This window comes from Sebastes fasciatus, chromosome 18, assembly GCF_043250625.1.
Source record: "Sebastes fasciatus isolate fSebFas1 chromosome 18, fSebFas1.pri, whole genome shotgun sequence".
Taxonomy (NCBI): Eukaryota; Metazoa; Chordata; class Actinopteri; order Perciformes; family Sebastidae; genus Sebastes; species Sebastes fasciatus.
In genome coordinates this window covers 25,861,764-25,878,449 of record NC_133812.1, presented here as the reverse complement: position 1 = coordinate 25,878,449, position 16,686 = coordinate 25,861,764, and the positions used below count along the sequence as shown (strand labels likewise).

The window sequence follows — 16,686 nt, the reverse complement described above, 5'->3', positions numbered from 1 at the left end:
CAGTATACATGCAGTATTATCTTTAAATGTACAGTATAAATGCAGTATTATCTTGAAAAGTACAGTATAAATGCAGTATTATCTTGAAAAGTACAGTATACATGCAGTATTATCTTCAAATGCACAGTATAAACGCAGTATTATCTTGAAAAGTACAGTATAAATGCAATATTATCTTGTAATGCACAGTTGAATTATTGCACGAAGTGTTGTACAGCTGAGTGAAGTCAGTGTTGCATAGAGCAGCTGACGAGTGAAGTGACGACATTTTGACTGATATGGATGTAAACTGCAACCTGACTGGTTGGCGGAGGCATCGTGGAAGAAGTACTCCGATCCTTGACAGCTAAAGTGCAAAAGGCAGACGCAGTAACGGCAATCAGTGCTCTTTAGAAACATCAGCTAAGAGCTTTTATTAAAAACTGGCAATTACTGTCATTACAGCTCAGTCTCTGCATTGCATCGCAGTAATAACCGGTTCCACCTGAGCTATGACATCACGTCAGTATGTTGGATTTATTTTGCATTATTGCCGCTGTCAGAGCTCATCTGAGGACTATAGTAGTCAGTAATCAATATGAGGTTATGGCTTACTGAGGTGGGAAAATAATCTTCATCTTGAGTGTTCATGTCCCTCCCTGTCCTCCATACTGAACCGTCTACTTGAGAAACTGTATAGGTATTATTGCATTTTGTTTATTTTGACTATTTCTGTAAAGAGGAGGCAGGAGGGAGTATTTATTACCGTTTTACACACTCATTTTTTTTACGTACATACAGACATACATACCGTATATGTATGTTTTTTTCTTGTAAATTTGTGTTTTTTCTTGTAACTTTACCACTGTAATTTTCTCAGAATATTACCCCCTTTCCCCTGGCTCCCTAATTTATGTATTTATTATTTTTTTATTTTATTTTATTTTATTTATTTAACTACAATGGCCCTAATACACCGTCCTAAGGAGACAGAGATAGTTTAATGATTGAAAATAAAAAAAGCTAAAAACTAAATGAATAAAAGACAATAACAGGATCTAATCTGACTAATTAGAGGTAAAAAGATAAGACATTAATTAACTATTTTTTTTTACTGGTTGTATTTATGTATTCAGTGACAGTTCCTCACTCATCAGAGGTGAAGTGTCGCCTCCAGTGCTCTCTGAACCTCCTGGAGGAGCTGTCACACCTCCATCCTCCTCCACAGAGTTCACTCCTTCCTCTCCTCTTCTGGATCACTACAGGAGGAGCTGTCACTCCTTCTCCTCTTCTGGATCCCTACAGGAGGAGCTGTCACTCCTTCCTCCTGGTGCTCTAAGTTACCATGGTGACACCGGCCTGCATAAAAGTCAGCCTCCTTGCACACATCTCACTCTGTGAGTCTGGATTTTACCCTCGACAGCATCATCAGAAACAGCTCCAACCGATGACTCTGAACTCCTCTGATGACAACCGGACCTCCTCAGCCTTCACCTCCAAACTGACCCCCGCCGCCGACATATGTGTGGGACTGGCCATCCTCTTCGTCGGTACGTGCTCTTATACACACTGTCATTCTTCAGCTATAGTGGCCACACAAAGACTAACAGAAACATATATATTAATTAGAAAATGTGGGGTTTTTTTCTGCAAAAACTAAATAAAAATACTTATTTTAAAGTGAAATAATCAAAATTATTCTTCTAATAAACAATAGAAATTATGCTACTTTACTGAATACAGAAAGTGTGTATTTATATATTCATTTTTGTTTTGTTGATTTAATATTTTCTTTTATTATAGGTTTATTATTAGTAATATGTTATATATGTCATTATCACTATTTTATTTGTAGATATATCAAAGTTGATGTATCATTATGTTTATATTTAACGTTTTTGCATGTATCTGTGCACATATGTGTGTTTTTCCTGTTTATCTTACATGTTGTTATTGCACTATAAAGTGAGCATCTTACAATAAAACAAATCTTTACACTAAAATAATAATAATAAAAAAAGACTCCATGCACTTTTAATTTGAAAGCAGAGAGCATAAAATTATATATTAATATTATTTATTATTATTTTCCACTTTCACTTTCAGTTGAACGTTTTAACCAACATCAGTCCTGATCATAAATACCAATTATTTATTAATTTTCAGAATTGTAACCTTTAAATGTCAGTGTGTTTACATAATGCCACTGTGGGAAAAAAAAAATATTATTAAAATTATTTTCTGTATACTAAATGCTAGCGGGAGATTATTTTTTCACAGTCTGGGATATCTCAATGATTAGCACTGCGTTAATGCAATTTTAATTTCCATTAACGCGTAATTATGGCGTTAACTTTGACAGCCCTACTAATTAATTATAGACTTGCCAATATCTATGGCATATGCATTAACACAGCCAAAATGATCAAAAAGATTCTAAATTAAAAAGCCACAAATGTCCCTAGTGAGGCACAGGGGTTAATTAAAATCTGGCTCGATACAACCAAACTCCTTGATGAAGGTTTGCCAATCTCTGAGGTGCACTTGTTCGTCATTAGACTAATTACACTGACACTTCAGTAATTAGACTAAAAAAAGTCAATTAATGCAGCTTTTATTTTGAAACTTTGTGTCTTGTCTTGGTGCCTAGCTGTGCTCTCGGTTCTGGGCAATGGGATGGTTCTGCTGATCTGTTACCGCAGGAGGAAGAAGATGGCGTGCTCGGAGCTGCTGTGCGTCAACCTGGCTGTGGTCGACTTCCTCTGCTGCATCTTCTTCTACCCGCTCTCCATCATGTCCTCCTTCCACCACTCGTGGCTGGGAGAAAACGCCACGTGCGTTTACTACGGCCTCGGCTGCTACATCTTCGGCCTGTGCGGCATGTACACCATCGCCGCCATCAGCGTCATCCACTACCTGAAGAGCTGCTACAGCCTGGTTTATGGTGAGGGCGGTCGCTGTGGATCGGTTGGGCACGGTTCACGGACTTTGATGGTGCTTGACTAGATGTTGATAAAGGGTTAAAGCACCAAACAGACAGCTGCATTTTTTCAAATAATCCTTTTCTAAAGCTTTCCACCAAGCCTGTCACGCTGTGCATAACCTTTTTACTGACTGAACTGTCTCTTTATTCCAGCCGATTAGACTGTTAGGCTATTAAATAGGCGTTATCAGTCGCTATAAGCCCCATAGATGTGGGTCAGTAGGGGCCTACTACACCCACTAGTAGGTTTTATCATCTATTCACATGGCAGATCACCAAAAGAAGGTATAAAAGAACACGACAGCGACCTCTAGTGACCGTAGTAACTATGACAGGAGCAGGGGTGGACGTCGGGGACGACGGATGGGACACAACTAACAGGGTTTTCACCCACGAGGCCGGAGTTAGCATCCCGTGTGAAACCAACAATGTGTAGTTGTCTTTGTGTTCGTAGTTATTTTAACCCAAAACACAAAGTCTTTCTCTAAACTGAACTGTTTTGGACGGACCAGGGACGGCATGTCAATATACGCTCGTTACATGCAGAGTGTCCTTTCAAAATCAATTTCCGTTTTCACAGGAAGTTAGGTTTAGGCAACACAACCGATTAGTGGTAGTTTTGATGCCTAAACCTAAAGAAGTTGTAGTTTTGTTGTCTAAACCTAAAGAAGTTGTAGTTGTGTTGCCTAAACCTAAAGAAGTTGTAGTTTTGTTGCCTAAACCTAAATAAGTTGTAGTTTTGTTGTCTAAACCTAAAGAAGTTGTAGTTGTGTTGCCTAAACCTAAAGAAGTTGTAGTTTTGTTGTCTAAACCTAAAGAAGTTTTAGTTTTGTTGCCTAAATCTAAAGAAGTTATAGTTGTGTTGCCTAAACTTAAAGAAGTTTTAGTTTTGTTGCCTAAATCTAAAGAAGTTATAGTTGTGTTGCCTAAACTTAAAGAAGTTATAGTTTTGTTGCCTAAACCTAAAGAAGTTGTAGTTTTGTTGTCTAAACCTAAAGAAGCCTTTCTGTTTGTGTTCAAAACGTCACGTTTCATTCAGTTTTACGTGTTAGAACATGTTTTTAAGTTTCACTTTAACTTTTACAACATAGTAGGAGTAGTAGGCCCCTAATGACCCATATCTATGGTGCTTATAGTGACTGATTGCGCCTATTTAATGGCCAGATAACAGTCAAATCGAGTGTCTGTGCATAAATGACAACACTAATGATGTTTTTCATGAGAAATTGAGCCAGATGTTGACACAACTGATGTGTCTCCTTTTGTTTTTCTGTAATCATACAGCTTGACATTTACTTTTCTTCAGAAATTACACTTAAATATCAGCTATGAAATTATTAAAAATAGCAGAATCCATTAAAACATTTGGTATATGACAAAAAAACTAACAAGTTTTTCTTCACAGCTGTGTGGCTGGAAGGAGCTAACATCCTGAAAGTGCTCTGCGCCATCTGGCTGGTGTCCACCTTGTGGTCCAGCTTCCCTCTGTTCGGCTGGGGCGAGTACGTCCCGGAGCCTTACGGACTGTCCTGCACCATCGCCTGGAGGGGTTACCACACCTCAGCCAAGGACGCCTTCTACGTCATCTGCTCCTTCGCCTGCTTCACCATGGTTCCTTTCCTCCTCATCGTGGTGTCCCAGTTTCAGATCCTCCTCAAGGTGTCCCGCTTCTCCTACTCGCTGTCGGCGAGAGGCATCCGCAACAACCTGCGACACACTGAGAAGCGACTCTCCATGGTGAGTGAACAAGGGTTTTTTTCTTGACTACTTCTTGGCGGGGAGCAGTGATTTCCTGAAATCTTCATGTTAAAGGAACAGTGTGTAACATTTCGGGGGATCTATTAGCAGAAATGGAATATAATAATAACTATGTTTCCATCAGTGTATAATCACCTGAAACTAACGGTGCTTTCACATTTAGGGACCCGGGCCCTGATCCGAGTACACTTTGTCCCCAAAGTCTGGTTGGATAAATTAGTGTGAATGCTTCGTACCGTACTCGGGCACGGTTCGTTGATCCGACTTGAAAAGGTGGTCTGGAGTACGGATCATGTGTACTCCTTCTTCTTCTTCTTCTTCTTCTTCTTCTACTCGGGTGCGGTTTGCATCAGGTGTGAAAGCCAACTGTACCGAAACACGGAAGTGGATCGCCATTTGCCGCGAGTAACGTTAACAGTTAGCAAGTAGTTTTGAAAGGTCAGGCTTTTTTCGACGCCGCCGGTCTCCTCCGAAATCTGTATACATAAAACTGTTTCATATCAACAGTATGTCTGTATCTGCGTGCAGCATGCACCAATCTCATCCTCTGAACTGTAAGGCCGTGGCTGATACAGCAGGAGGGCCGGCGAGACGTTCCTTAAAATACAATACGTTGGGACAATGTGCAGAGTCGGCGTATTTTCACATCAAACTTTGTGAAATAAGAGTTTATTTCGACCAAATTAGAGTTGGTGATTGTTGGAAAGACTAACGACGACGAGTTTTATTTTGTTTCTGTCCAGTTTGAATGAAGTGTTTTACGATGCTCCGCCACTAGAACAGCTGATCTCAACATAAACAAATACACGGTAATGATGACTCAAGTGTACTCGGGTAAAGAACAACTTTATTAACATGAAAGCTGAGCGGAGAGGAGTTGGCAATCGTACTCGGGCACGGTACGGATCAATCGTACCTAATGTGAAAACGCACAAAGAATCGTTGTGTTTTCGTTAGCTTAGAAAGAGCCCTTCATATCTACACAGGGAGCGGGTCCTCTTCACGGAGTCTGCCATGTTTCTACAGTAGCCCAGAACGGACAAACCGAACTCTGACTCAAGAGAGAGCCTTTTGTGTTTTTGCGTTACCTTAAGGCCACCGTATAGTTCTCCGACACGCTTGTGAAACTGCGGTGATATATATGGTGTTGAAAGGGTTAATACTGCTTTATATGTAGCTGAAATCCTTTATCGCAGATACCTGATAAAGAGAGTTACATCATTTTCATGACCTGTATGGAAGCACCTGAATCAGTGTTTTCCTTCACATTGATGAAGGGCTTTACATTCGTCTGTCCTGAGGGGGTGAGACGACGTTTCTTTTGTCTGAGCTTTCAAGGAAAAGGCCTTGAAACTGCGGTAACGTGAGCCGCAGAGTGTAAAACCATTGTACCGCCCAGACACCGTCTGACTTCCGTTGCTCCTAAAGTAATGTTATTATGGTAAGGATGACCTCTGAGCGAGGCGAACAGCGTTTTCATGGTTTTGCACTCAGCGGCTCACGTTACCGCAGTCTTGGAAAGGGAGGAGTGAACGGAAGGGTCCTCAGTTGGTTGCAATCTGCAACCACACCACTAGATGGCGCCATATCATACAAACTGTCCCTTTAAAGAATTGTGACCATGATATGCACCGTATTATTATTTATCTACTTTAATAGATTAATAAAATTGTGAATGATCTCTGGCGTACAAACTTTATAATGGAGACAATTAACCAAACCACTTGGTTAAGGCAGCCGTTCCAGTTACATGTGTCTGCGGGTTAAGAAAGGTCAGCCAGAGAGGGATTTTGTTTTCCTCTTTTTTTTATTTAAATAAGTTTTACAGGCATGAAGAGTTATCCAGTACTTCACTTAGAAAGACCAAAGATTGGAGGGGGCTGGGTTAAAGGTAGCAAAAGATTGTGGTTATGGTCAAAAGAAACCACCGTTGAGGTTAATAAGAGACTGAATGTTAACCCCAGGCTGTGTTGACTAAGTCAGACACACTGAGCTTCTGATTATGACGTTATCAGAGTTACGAAACAACACGTTTCCTCATTTGCTACTGAAAATAACTGATTTGAACATCTGACCAATGCTGTCACTTTTTCACACTACTAAATATATAAAATGTTTTATAGGCTGTTAGACCACATGACTCATTGCTTTTGTTACTGTAAAGAGGACAGTCTCCTAGGAATCAAGCTTTTAAGGGACTACACCCCTCGGTTACTAGTGTGCATCACAAGAAATGATTCATTAAAGGAAAACTTCACTCCCAAAATGATCATTTGTATATTAAATGCTCGCCTTGTGATACCTTGAATTTGTGAAGAAAACTCTTTGTTTTTATATCAAAACATCAGAGTTTACAAACTCTCACACAATTTGTGCAGCATAATAAAAGTCTCATTTACTTCCAAAACACGTGCATCCTCGCTAAAACCTTACAATATCGTGAACATACGACTGGATAAATGAGATTTGGATTATACTGCACAAGTTGTGTTAGAGTTTGTAAACAGATGTTTTGCTATAGTTTTGCTGTTGTTGAACAACCTGTTCTTACGCCCAACTCGTCAAATATTTGTAAATAGTTTGGTAAGTGCCACTCGGCATCGTAAACCGCCACACGGAGGCGCCCTATAGCGACAGTATGTGACGAAACAGGCTTTCAACTAACTCCAATGTAAACCCACTCGCGGCGTTATCCGACGGTCGGAGCAAGTGACGTAGTACTAATAGCGTGAGAGTCCGCTTAGGGCTGAAGGGTTGGTGGATGGGTCAAACCACCTGATTCGACTGTTATCAGGCCATTAAATAGACGTTATCAGTCACTATAAGAACCATAGATGTGGGTCAATAGGGGCCTACTATGTTGTAAAAGTGAAAGTGAAACTTCAAAGCAACACGTTCTAACACGTAAAACTGAATGAAACGTCACGTTTTGTACACAAACAAAAAGGCTTCTTTAGGTTTAGGCAATGAAACTACAACTTCTTTAGGTTTAGGCAACAAAACTACAATTTCTTTAGATTTAGGCAATGAAACTACAACTTCTTTAAGTTTAGGCAACAAAACTACAATTTCTTTAGGTTTAGGCAACAAAACTACAACTTCTTTAGGTTTAGGCAACAAAACTACAATTTCTTTAGGTTTAGGCAACAAAACTAACTTACTAAATTCTTTAGGTTTAGACAAAAAAACAGGTTTAGGCAAAAAACTACAACGTCTTTAGGTTTAGGCAACAAAACTACAATTTCTTTAGATTTAGGCAATAAAACTACAACTTCTTTAGGTTTAGGCAACAAAACTACAATTTCTTTAGGTTTAGGCACCAAAACTACAATTTCTTTAGGTTTAGGCAACAAAACTAACTAACTAACTTCTTTAGGTTTAGACAAAAAAACAGGTTAAGGCAAAAACAAACTACAACTTCTTTAGGTTTAGGCATCAAAACTACAACTAATCGGTTGTGTTGCCTAAACCTAACTTCCTGTGAAAATGGAAATTTATTTTGAAAGGACACTCTGCATGTAATGAGCGTATATTGACACGCCGTTCCTGGTCCGTCCAAAAGTAACGCCCAAAAGAGGGGTACCCAGTGCGTCGGTCGCTGATGCCGAGAGGCACTGACCAAGCGGCGGCATTTGATGAGTTGGAAGTGAGAACGTGTCGTGTTAAACGCTTCCCCCATTTACTTCAATTCATCAAGAATTTTCTCCGTTTTTGGATTCTTTGTTCACCGTGGAGGAATGCGAGAAGTTTTCTTCAAGAATTCAAGGTAACACGGGGTGAGTAACTGATATGCAAATGATCATTTTGGGGGTGACGTATTCCTTTAAGTTTCTATTTTATTTTTACAGTGCTGAATGTATTTCCAGTGTGGTAATCTTCTGTATCTGTTACTTCCTCTTCCAGATGTTTTTCTGCATCAGCCTGGGTTTTGTGATTGCCTGGGCGCCATACACCATCGTGTCCTTCCTCTTCATTTTCCACAAGGACAGCCTGTACATGGCTCCCGCGGGCTTTGTGTTCCCCACCCTCTTCGCCAAAAGCTCCCACATCTACAACCCGTTCATCTACTTCTACTTCAACAAGACTTTCCAGCGGGAGCTCCGCGACCTACTCCTCGCTTTCTGGCCCAAGCTGGGAGGGAGTCGAGTGGGAGTCCAGGTCGCCACGGGCAACCAACATCCCATCCACATTCAGCTCCAGGAAAGACATTGCGTCGGGAAGAAGTCTCAGGACAGAACTCACAGCAAGAGCAAGAGAAAGAGGAGGAGCAATGTAGCGCACACCAGCAGCAACCGCGTTCTCGGCAGGCCGGTGTACACCTGCTGGGGGTCAACGTCGAAGAACGCCGCCACCATCTTGGACAATAAACTTGCCAAAGGCTCCCTGCCTGTCTCTATATGAACTCTGTTTCACTGTTTATATTTCCTTTGTTGTCATAGCAACCCTATTTAGGGGAACAAACCCAAGTTTGTGGTTTCAGTGTTACGGTGCCTTCAAAATGAAACAAATGAAAGTTGAGTTGTGAATTTGTCCTTGTAGTGTTTTTGTTCTCTTCGTAGCCCTAGATACTTTATTTTTCTAACATTCAGGTGTCTCTTGTGACATTGAAATGATATTAATAATGTGTTTCTATAATGCAAAAAAACTGAAAACCCTCATAAATGATGTATATAAAAAAATTATCAAAACAATGCTGCAGTATGATATCAAATCCATTTTACAGCATAATAAACTGTTCAAAACAAAAACATTGTGTAGCCTACGCCACTCTTTTCTACAACAGAGTATTAGGGCCACGTTGGTGAAAAAATAAATAAATCTGAGATTTCGAGAATAAAGTCGTAACGTTACGAGATTAAAGACATCGGTTTATGACAAAAAAGGTCGTAATATTATGAGAATAGAGTCATAAGTTTACGAGAAAAAAAGGCGTAATATTATGAGAATAGAGTCAGAAGTTTACGAGAAAAAAAGCGTATTATTATGAGAATAAAGTCATAACTTTACTAGAAAAATAGGTGTAATATTATGAGAATAAAGTCATAATATTCTAAAGTAGTAATTTTACGTGTTATTTTAGAGGGGAAATAGAGCAGCGCCTGTGTAAAATGAGGAACGTGGAGCATCTTGTGAAGTTATACTTTAGTTTAAGTCTTACAAATCACAAAATACTTCATCTTTTGGCACATCAGCACCACATTATCATCAGTATCAGGACCTTGAAAAGATTGTGCAAGAAACTGCGTTTATTCTGAAGAAAGAACCACCAAACTGCCTCTTTTGTCGAGGAGATTACTTTTATTCTCGTAAAGTTATGACTTTATTCTCCAAATCTCTGATTTTTTTCCCCCCTCAATGTGGCCCTAATACTCGTCGTACTTTTCTGATTGTAAAGTGCTTTAATATTCTCACATTTCTATTCATCCCGCGGTCTCATTCTCTGATGATTACACAGCTGCATAACTGGAAAGAAATAAGACCACTTTCATTTAATTTCTTAATGCTCAGTCTGAGTGATTTAACAGCTTCATGCATGTTCAGAAAGACTGATTCATTGGTTTAATGAGCTCCTTGTAGTCCCGTTGTGGCTGCAATTATGCACTTACAGAGCGCATTAATGTAATGTAATCTAAATGTAATCTGTCCTGTACTTTTGATGATTTAATTTATTCAAAACATCTGTATTAAAATGTTGGAATAAGAATGTCTCCTCATCGAGCTTTATAGTTTCATTAAATGTTCTCTATATGATATCCAGAGCATTAATATAGCAGCAAACAACTATATGCTATGTAAAGATATAGATGAATCTGAATGAAGTATCGCTCTGTGTGTGCTGTAATATGAGTTTCTTTGTCTAGCCCAGGGGTCGGCAACCTTTACTATCAAAAGAGACATTTCAGGCAAAAAAAATCTGTCTGGAGCCGCAAAACATTTGATCATTGTGATGAAGGTAACACAGTTTATAGTCTAAGAATATAGTATATAAGTCTAATGCAGTGAGGGCCACAGTGCAAATGTACTACGGAGTTTTAGGGCCACGTTGAGGGAAAAAACATCTGAGATTTACAGAATAAAGTCATAACTTTACATTAAAAAAGTCGTAATATTACGAGAATAAAGTCATAAAATATCACAACTTTTTTTCTCGTAAAGTTATGACTTTATTCTGTAAATCTCAGATGTTTTTTCCCTCAATGTGGCCCTAATACTCCGTAGTACATTGTCTCTTTGGCCCTCACTGCATTAGACTTACTTAGACTATAAACTGTGTTACCTTCATCACAATGATCAAATGTTTTGTGGCTCCAGACAGATTATTTTTTTTGCCTAAAATGGCTTTTTTGATAGTAAAGGTTGCTGACCTCTGAGCTAACCAATCAAACCACAGAAGGCGGTGACTGCCAGCCAATCAGAGGCTGAGGTGGGCGGGTCATGTCTTCACCTATCAGGTTAACTAGTTTATGAGTGTTCCTTGAGGCCTTGCTGGATAGTTAATGGCCTCCACTCTTCACAGCTCTCATCCAGCAGTTACAGCTGATAAAAACACCCTGAAGTAACTTCAACCCTCCGGTTCCCTCTCAGGTAAACACTGTTACCTCTGTCAGCACTGTTACCGTTGTTTTGCGTTAACTGTTAGCCTGTTTTGATTCTCTCTTTCACTGCTCCTCATACAATACAGTCGGCATTCATGACGTCACATCCGGTTTACACCGTGGGGGAAAACAAAGCATTTCCCTACCATCTCCAAAACTGCTTTGTAGCTTTCTGTAAGTCAAATAAACTTAATAATCTGGACTTAAAGTTTTATATTTCACCCAACAGAGAGACAGAATCTGAAAAGCCTCATCAGGATGATTTCATCACAAAGAAACAGATAAGTGTCTGACCTAGAGACATTTTGTGACGGAGTACAACCCCCACAAAGCCACTGGAGAAGGTAGTTCTTGAGATTGCACTGTGTGTTAAATCCCTGCATGACATCGCATTAATGTCAAAACATAAACTAATGACATTGAGTAACATAAGCGCTCCTACTGTCTTGAAACTGCATGGAGTTAACACAAATATTCAAGTGTATTACATCATAACATTATATGGCTGTAGGGTATTGATATTATAAAGGCATGTTTAATTAATCATATAAGATCAGATAAGATGGAACAACAAAATTACAACAAGTTCAAGTGTATAAAAAGAAAAAGCACTATTTCTAGCACCAGTGCCTAAAAGAATAACAATTAAGTAAGATACATTTAGTAAAATGAGTAAATAAGATAAGTAAAATAAAAAAAGGTAAAGTAAGCTAAAAAAACCTGAAAAATAAGTAATATTGCACATGATATTGATATTACTGTTGTTGTCGGTGTCCAGTGACGGAATGACCTCCAATACGGTCTAATTTTTGTTTGTAAGACAATGACTCTATATATAAGACATGGCACCTTTGTACGTCAATTTATGATATTAAAAAGTGCTCTTTCCTAGCATATCCGGGTAGGAGAAAAGGATTGTTTTCCCTAAACCACGCCCCCAACTATGACACGACGCCGACTGTATGTATAGCACTATTTACAAACCAACAGTGCGCTCCCTAGCCAGCACCAAACAGCAGACAGTCAAAGTTAGCTACTAGCTTGTGAATAGTGGAGCATTTAGCAGCTAACGAGACAGATATTTCCCTCAGGAGTTGGTGGAGACCAAAAACGGAGCTAAAAGGAGAGTGAATATTGGATGCAACCCAAACTCTCTTTTTACGCTTCAAGTTTTTTCACATGGTCTACCAAAACGCAGGTGACCTACACTCAGTACTGTGCTTGAATGCGTCATTTGTAGACACCGTTTACCGTGCTAACCGTTCATGCTGCGTTGCTTACACAGCGTTACATTCATCAGGAGGCCAGAAACATGAAGCCAGATGAATGTCCCTCTGTGTCTGCTCGATGTGTAACTAAGCAACTGTTTGCTAACACAATTTTATTAGGTGACAATATGTCAATGTTGTGTTTATGTGATAGGTAGAATATTATATGAGGAAAGCTGATCAGCTATAAATAACTTCGAGTAATAAGGGCAATTGTGGTGACATAAAAGATTAATTAATTGTGAAATGGGTCATAAAAACATTATTTTGGTTAAAACCTCTCTAAATGTCATAATATGTCCTATCTCCCTGTCCATCTGTGATCTACCTGTTGGGCCTGTTCGGAGATTGATTAGTAGTACCTGCTGAGGCCTGAAGGGGAAGCTCGCGACTGCGGTGCCTCATTCTCATGAGACTGAAAGAGAGGAGGCATCGTGTCAAGAGTCTCAATACAAATATTTCCCTATTCAGGTATAGAAATAAGTATTTCATTTTCAAAGCTGTCAGATGTGTTTATTAAGTTGTTGAGTTGTGTTTTATTGATATGATGACCTAGTTTAGAGTGTTTTGTGTGTTTTGTTGACATTGTTCGAGCACTGGTTCAAGCTAGTTAGCTGTGTTTGATCCTGCCGCTTTGATAGCGCCACAGGATGGCGGTGCGGCGCGACTCGTCGTGTGTGTGTGTGTGTGAAGACAGTATGGGCCGGTGAAGTGTATGTGTGTGTTTGGGGGTAAAGATGATGTATTTGTGTTAATTATAAAGTGATTGTTTAGGACAGAGGGAACTTAGAGTAATTTGTGTCATGTAGGATATTTTTGTTTAATTCCTTTTGCTGAGATAATTAATGTTTGTTGATTTATGTCCCTGTTGATATTGTTTGTGGAAATTAAAGATTCTCATGAGACTGAAAGAGAGGAGGCATCGTGTCAAGAGTCTCAATACAAATATTTCCCTATTCAGGGCACAACATTTACAGCTCGTTCCACTGCCCTCAAGTGACCCGTCAATCACTGCAGGTAAAACGTGATCGCGCTCATCAGCAGCTGATTTTACAGTAGTGGTGAGAAATGCTTTCTGTCAGACGTGATCAGTTTACCTGTTTATCGGGCTTTCCCGGGGGGCTTCCTGTAACATGTGTGCAGACCTCCAGAGTATTTCCCCTATATATTAACATTCACACACACACATGCAGGCAAAACAAACAGACTGAATCAAGAAACATGACAAAGAGAGTCCCATTTCAATTTGATTTCACCAAAGCACGAGATTAAAGTCTGTTTTATAGATAGTGCATCAGACTGTTGCTGTGAAAGATCTTTAAAGATGAGCAATGAGAGTGTTCAGCCCGGCTTTGTGCTACAGATTATGTAAACTCTTTGACAATAGGCTGCATTGATGAGTGTTTCCTCCATTGTGCAAATCAACAACAAGACTTAATTGCATTTCCCTGAAAGAACTCCCTGAATTCATCGGGCATTTTATACGTGGTGACTCACACTCAACAAAGTTTAAAAAATGATGTGAAAAGCAAGAACAGAACATCAATATGCAATCTAAGGCTGTGCTTTAGTTAATGTGTTCAAACATCCAGTTTTGAAAGGAAAAAGCTGCGTCTGGCCATGAGAAAAAATTACAAAGAGACACCAATCTGTGGCATCTTAAATAACTTTTCACTGCCAATCAAAGCATAGATCTGAGAAAATCACATGTGAAATGGCATGAATTGCAGTCGGGACAGTAATTGAGTAAAAGTCGCCCTTCGCTGCCGGCAGACAGCCGAGATCAAACCAGTCATGAAAACAAGCGACCTACTCAGAACTGGCTTCACGCTGAGCTTTTGACAACTGGATGGAAACCAATAACTTTCCTAAACAGGACTAAATGGAGTCCTCCGGGACCGCGGCCAGCAAAAACACTAATAACAAAAGGGCTGTTTGTTTGTCTTAATGTCCCCCCGCTGACAAGTTACCACTGGAGATTGCATGTTTTGTCCAAATAGTTGCAGGTCAGGTGGAATGGAGGCCCTGAATTTCCTAGTAGTTATGATGACGTAGTTACTTGTCTGTCTGTCTGTCTGTGTCTGTCTGTCTGTCTGTCTGTCTGTCTGTCTGTCTGTTTGTGACACAAACATTAACTTGAATATTTGATTTGTAGCTGAGGAAACAGCAGCTCCAGCTGTTGCAAGCAAGATTAGTTTAGTTATGTCACACAAATGGTAGTATTGGTGAACTTGAATGATGAATAAGGAAGCAATTTATATGGAGAAATCAAGTAAACAAGAGTATGTATGTATATATGTATGTATATGTGTGTGTGTGTGTGTGTGTGTGTATATATATGTGTATATATATATATATATATATATATATGTATATACATATACACTCAGTGGCCACTTTATTAGGTACACTAATACAGTCCAATACAACAGCTTATGTCATGTACGTAACGTAACATATTTAACTTACGTATGTAACTTAAGTTACTTATTTTAACCCAAACCACCATCTTTTCCTAAACCTAACCAAGTTGTAACGTACTTATGTCACGTACATAACGTAACATACTTAACTTACGTACGCAACTTAAATGACGTAACAAACATACTTATTTTAACCCAAACTACGATCTTTTCCTAAACCCAACCAAGTAGTAACGTAAACGTACTTAACTTATGTCAGGTACTTAACTTATATTACGTACGTAACGTAACATACTTAACTTACGAACTCAACTTAAGTTACCTAACAAACATACTTAATTTAACCCAAACCCCGATCTTTTCCTAAACCTAACCAAGTAACGTAACGTACATATGTAAAGTAACGTTAACCACGTGTTGAAGTCTGCTGTATTGTGACTGCATTAGACTGTACAGGCGTACCTAATAAAGTGACCACTGAGTGTGTGTGTGTGTATATATATATATATATATATATATATATATATATATATATATAAATAAATAAATAAATAAATCACATCTGATCCCACTTCCACTATATGCAAATAAACCCGTAGTAAACACACGGCTAATACAGCAGACGTTGTGACGTAATATTACATGAATGTCAGTAGTAATAATCCTACATATTCGTGAATTCAGGGACATTTTATTAACATCAAAATAAAGGTTATTGGGCGGTCCACGCCGGCATCGTCGCCTTTGCCAGGCAACAGCGGCATATAGAGCTTCAGAGACCCGGGGATGAGAGAGAGCGAGCTGGCGGGCCGGTGTCAGCTCCGTGCAAAGCAGGGGAACAAAAACACCGGCACATCTCCGACAGTATGATAATAATGCACTTTGCATGCCTGGTCTGATAGTCGTTAGTAGCCTATAGATAAGATGTATTTTAATAAAATACAGTTGTACCGACAGAATACAGTAGAGCACAGAGGCCGTTTCCGTGCTGTGAGGCAGACCAGCGCTCACGTCTGCTTGTCTATTCACCTGAGGAGCGCAGTGAGACCCACAGATCCCAGCGGGATGTCAGTTGAGTAGGCGGTGCTTAATGTGACCCAGGACACATTTGCGTACACACTGCTTAAAATAATGTGGCCATATGTGGCGCAGACCACCTCTAGTTATGGTCTGAAAGATCTCAATGCGTCTTGAGTGCGTTCACACCTGTACTCAGAGCAGTCCACTTGTGATCCGATCACTGAGGACGCATGTTAATGCCAGGTCTGAACAGGGCCTTAAAATCTCAAATAGCTATTCATGTATGTACAGGAGGGGGTGGGGATGGGGAGGATCCGTGGGAGACCCTGTTTTTCGGAGGCCCTGGCAGGCACGGCATCTCACCCTCGTTAGCCTGAAAAATGGGGACGAGGCGGCAGGCCCTGATGGGACGCACGGCGATCTCATTATGGGAGGAAGCTGCCCCACTGGAGCGGAACAGGACAGGACAGGCTGGGATGGAAGGATGCAGGGAGGGAGGGATGGGGCTCGGATCAGAGCGGGTCCAGGTCAGGCACACAAACCCCCCCACCCCTCTTTCTCCTGTTGTGTGTGCCAGCTGAGCCTCCTTTGTTGTTGCCCTCATTAGCACCAGTTAGAAGAAGCTGTTCTGCGGGACAGGACAGGACAGGAGGCGTCAC

At 40.0% G+C, this 16,686-nt stretch overlaps 2 protein-coding genes across 2 annotated transcripts in view; both read left to right on the top strand.

The window, feature by feature from the left end:
• Positions 1–1,229: 1,229 nt before the first annotated feature.
• On the top strand, positions 1,230–9,135 carry opn8c (opsin 8, group member c). Its single transcript, XM_074615296.1, has 4 exons — positions 1,230–1,529; positions 2,630–2,923; positions 4,368–4,699; positions 8,624–9,135. Exons 1-4 carry the CDS (start codon positions 1,325–1,327, stop codon positions 9,119–9,121), a joined length of 1,329 nt encoding a protein of 442 aa, XP_074471397.1. The 5' UTR covers positions 1,230–1,324; the 3' UTR covers positions 9,122–9,135.
• A 2,028-nt stretch (positions 9,136–11,163) lies between these two features.
• The window catches only part of tagapb (T cell activation RhoGTPase activating protein b), a 33,378-nt gene continuing 27,855 nt past the window's right edge, over positions 11,164–16,686 (top strand). Inside the window, exon 1 of the mRNA XM_074615410.1 lies at positions 11,164–11,305. The gene's annotated coding sequence lies outside the window, so the exon portion shown is untranslated. The remainder of the gene's footprint in view (positions 11,306–16,686) is intronic.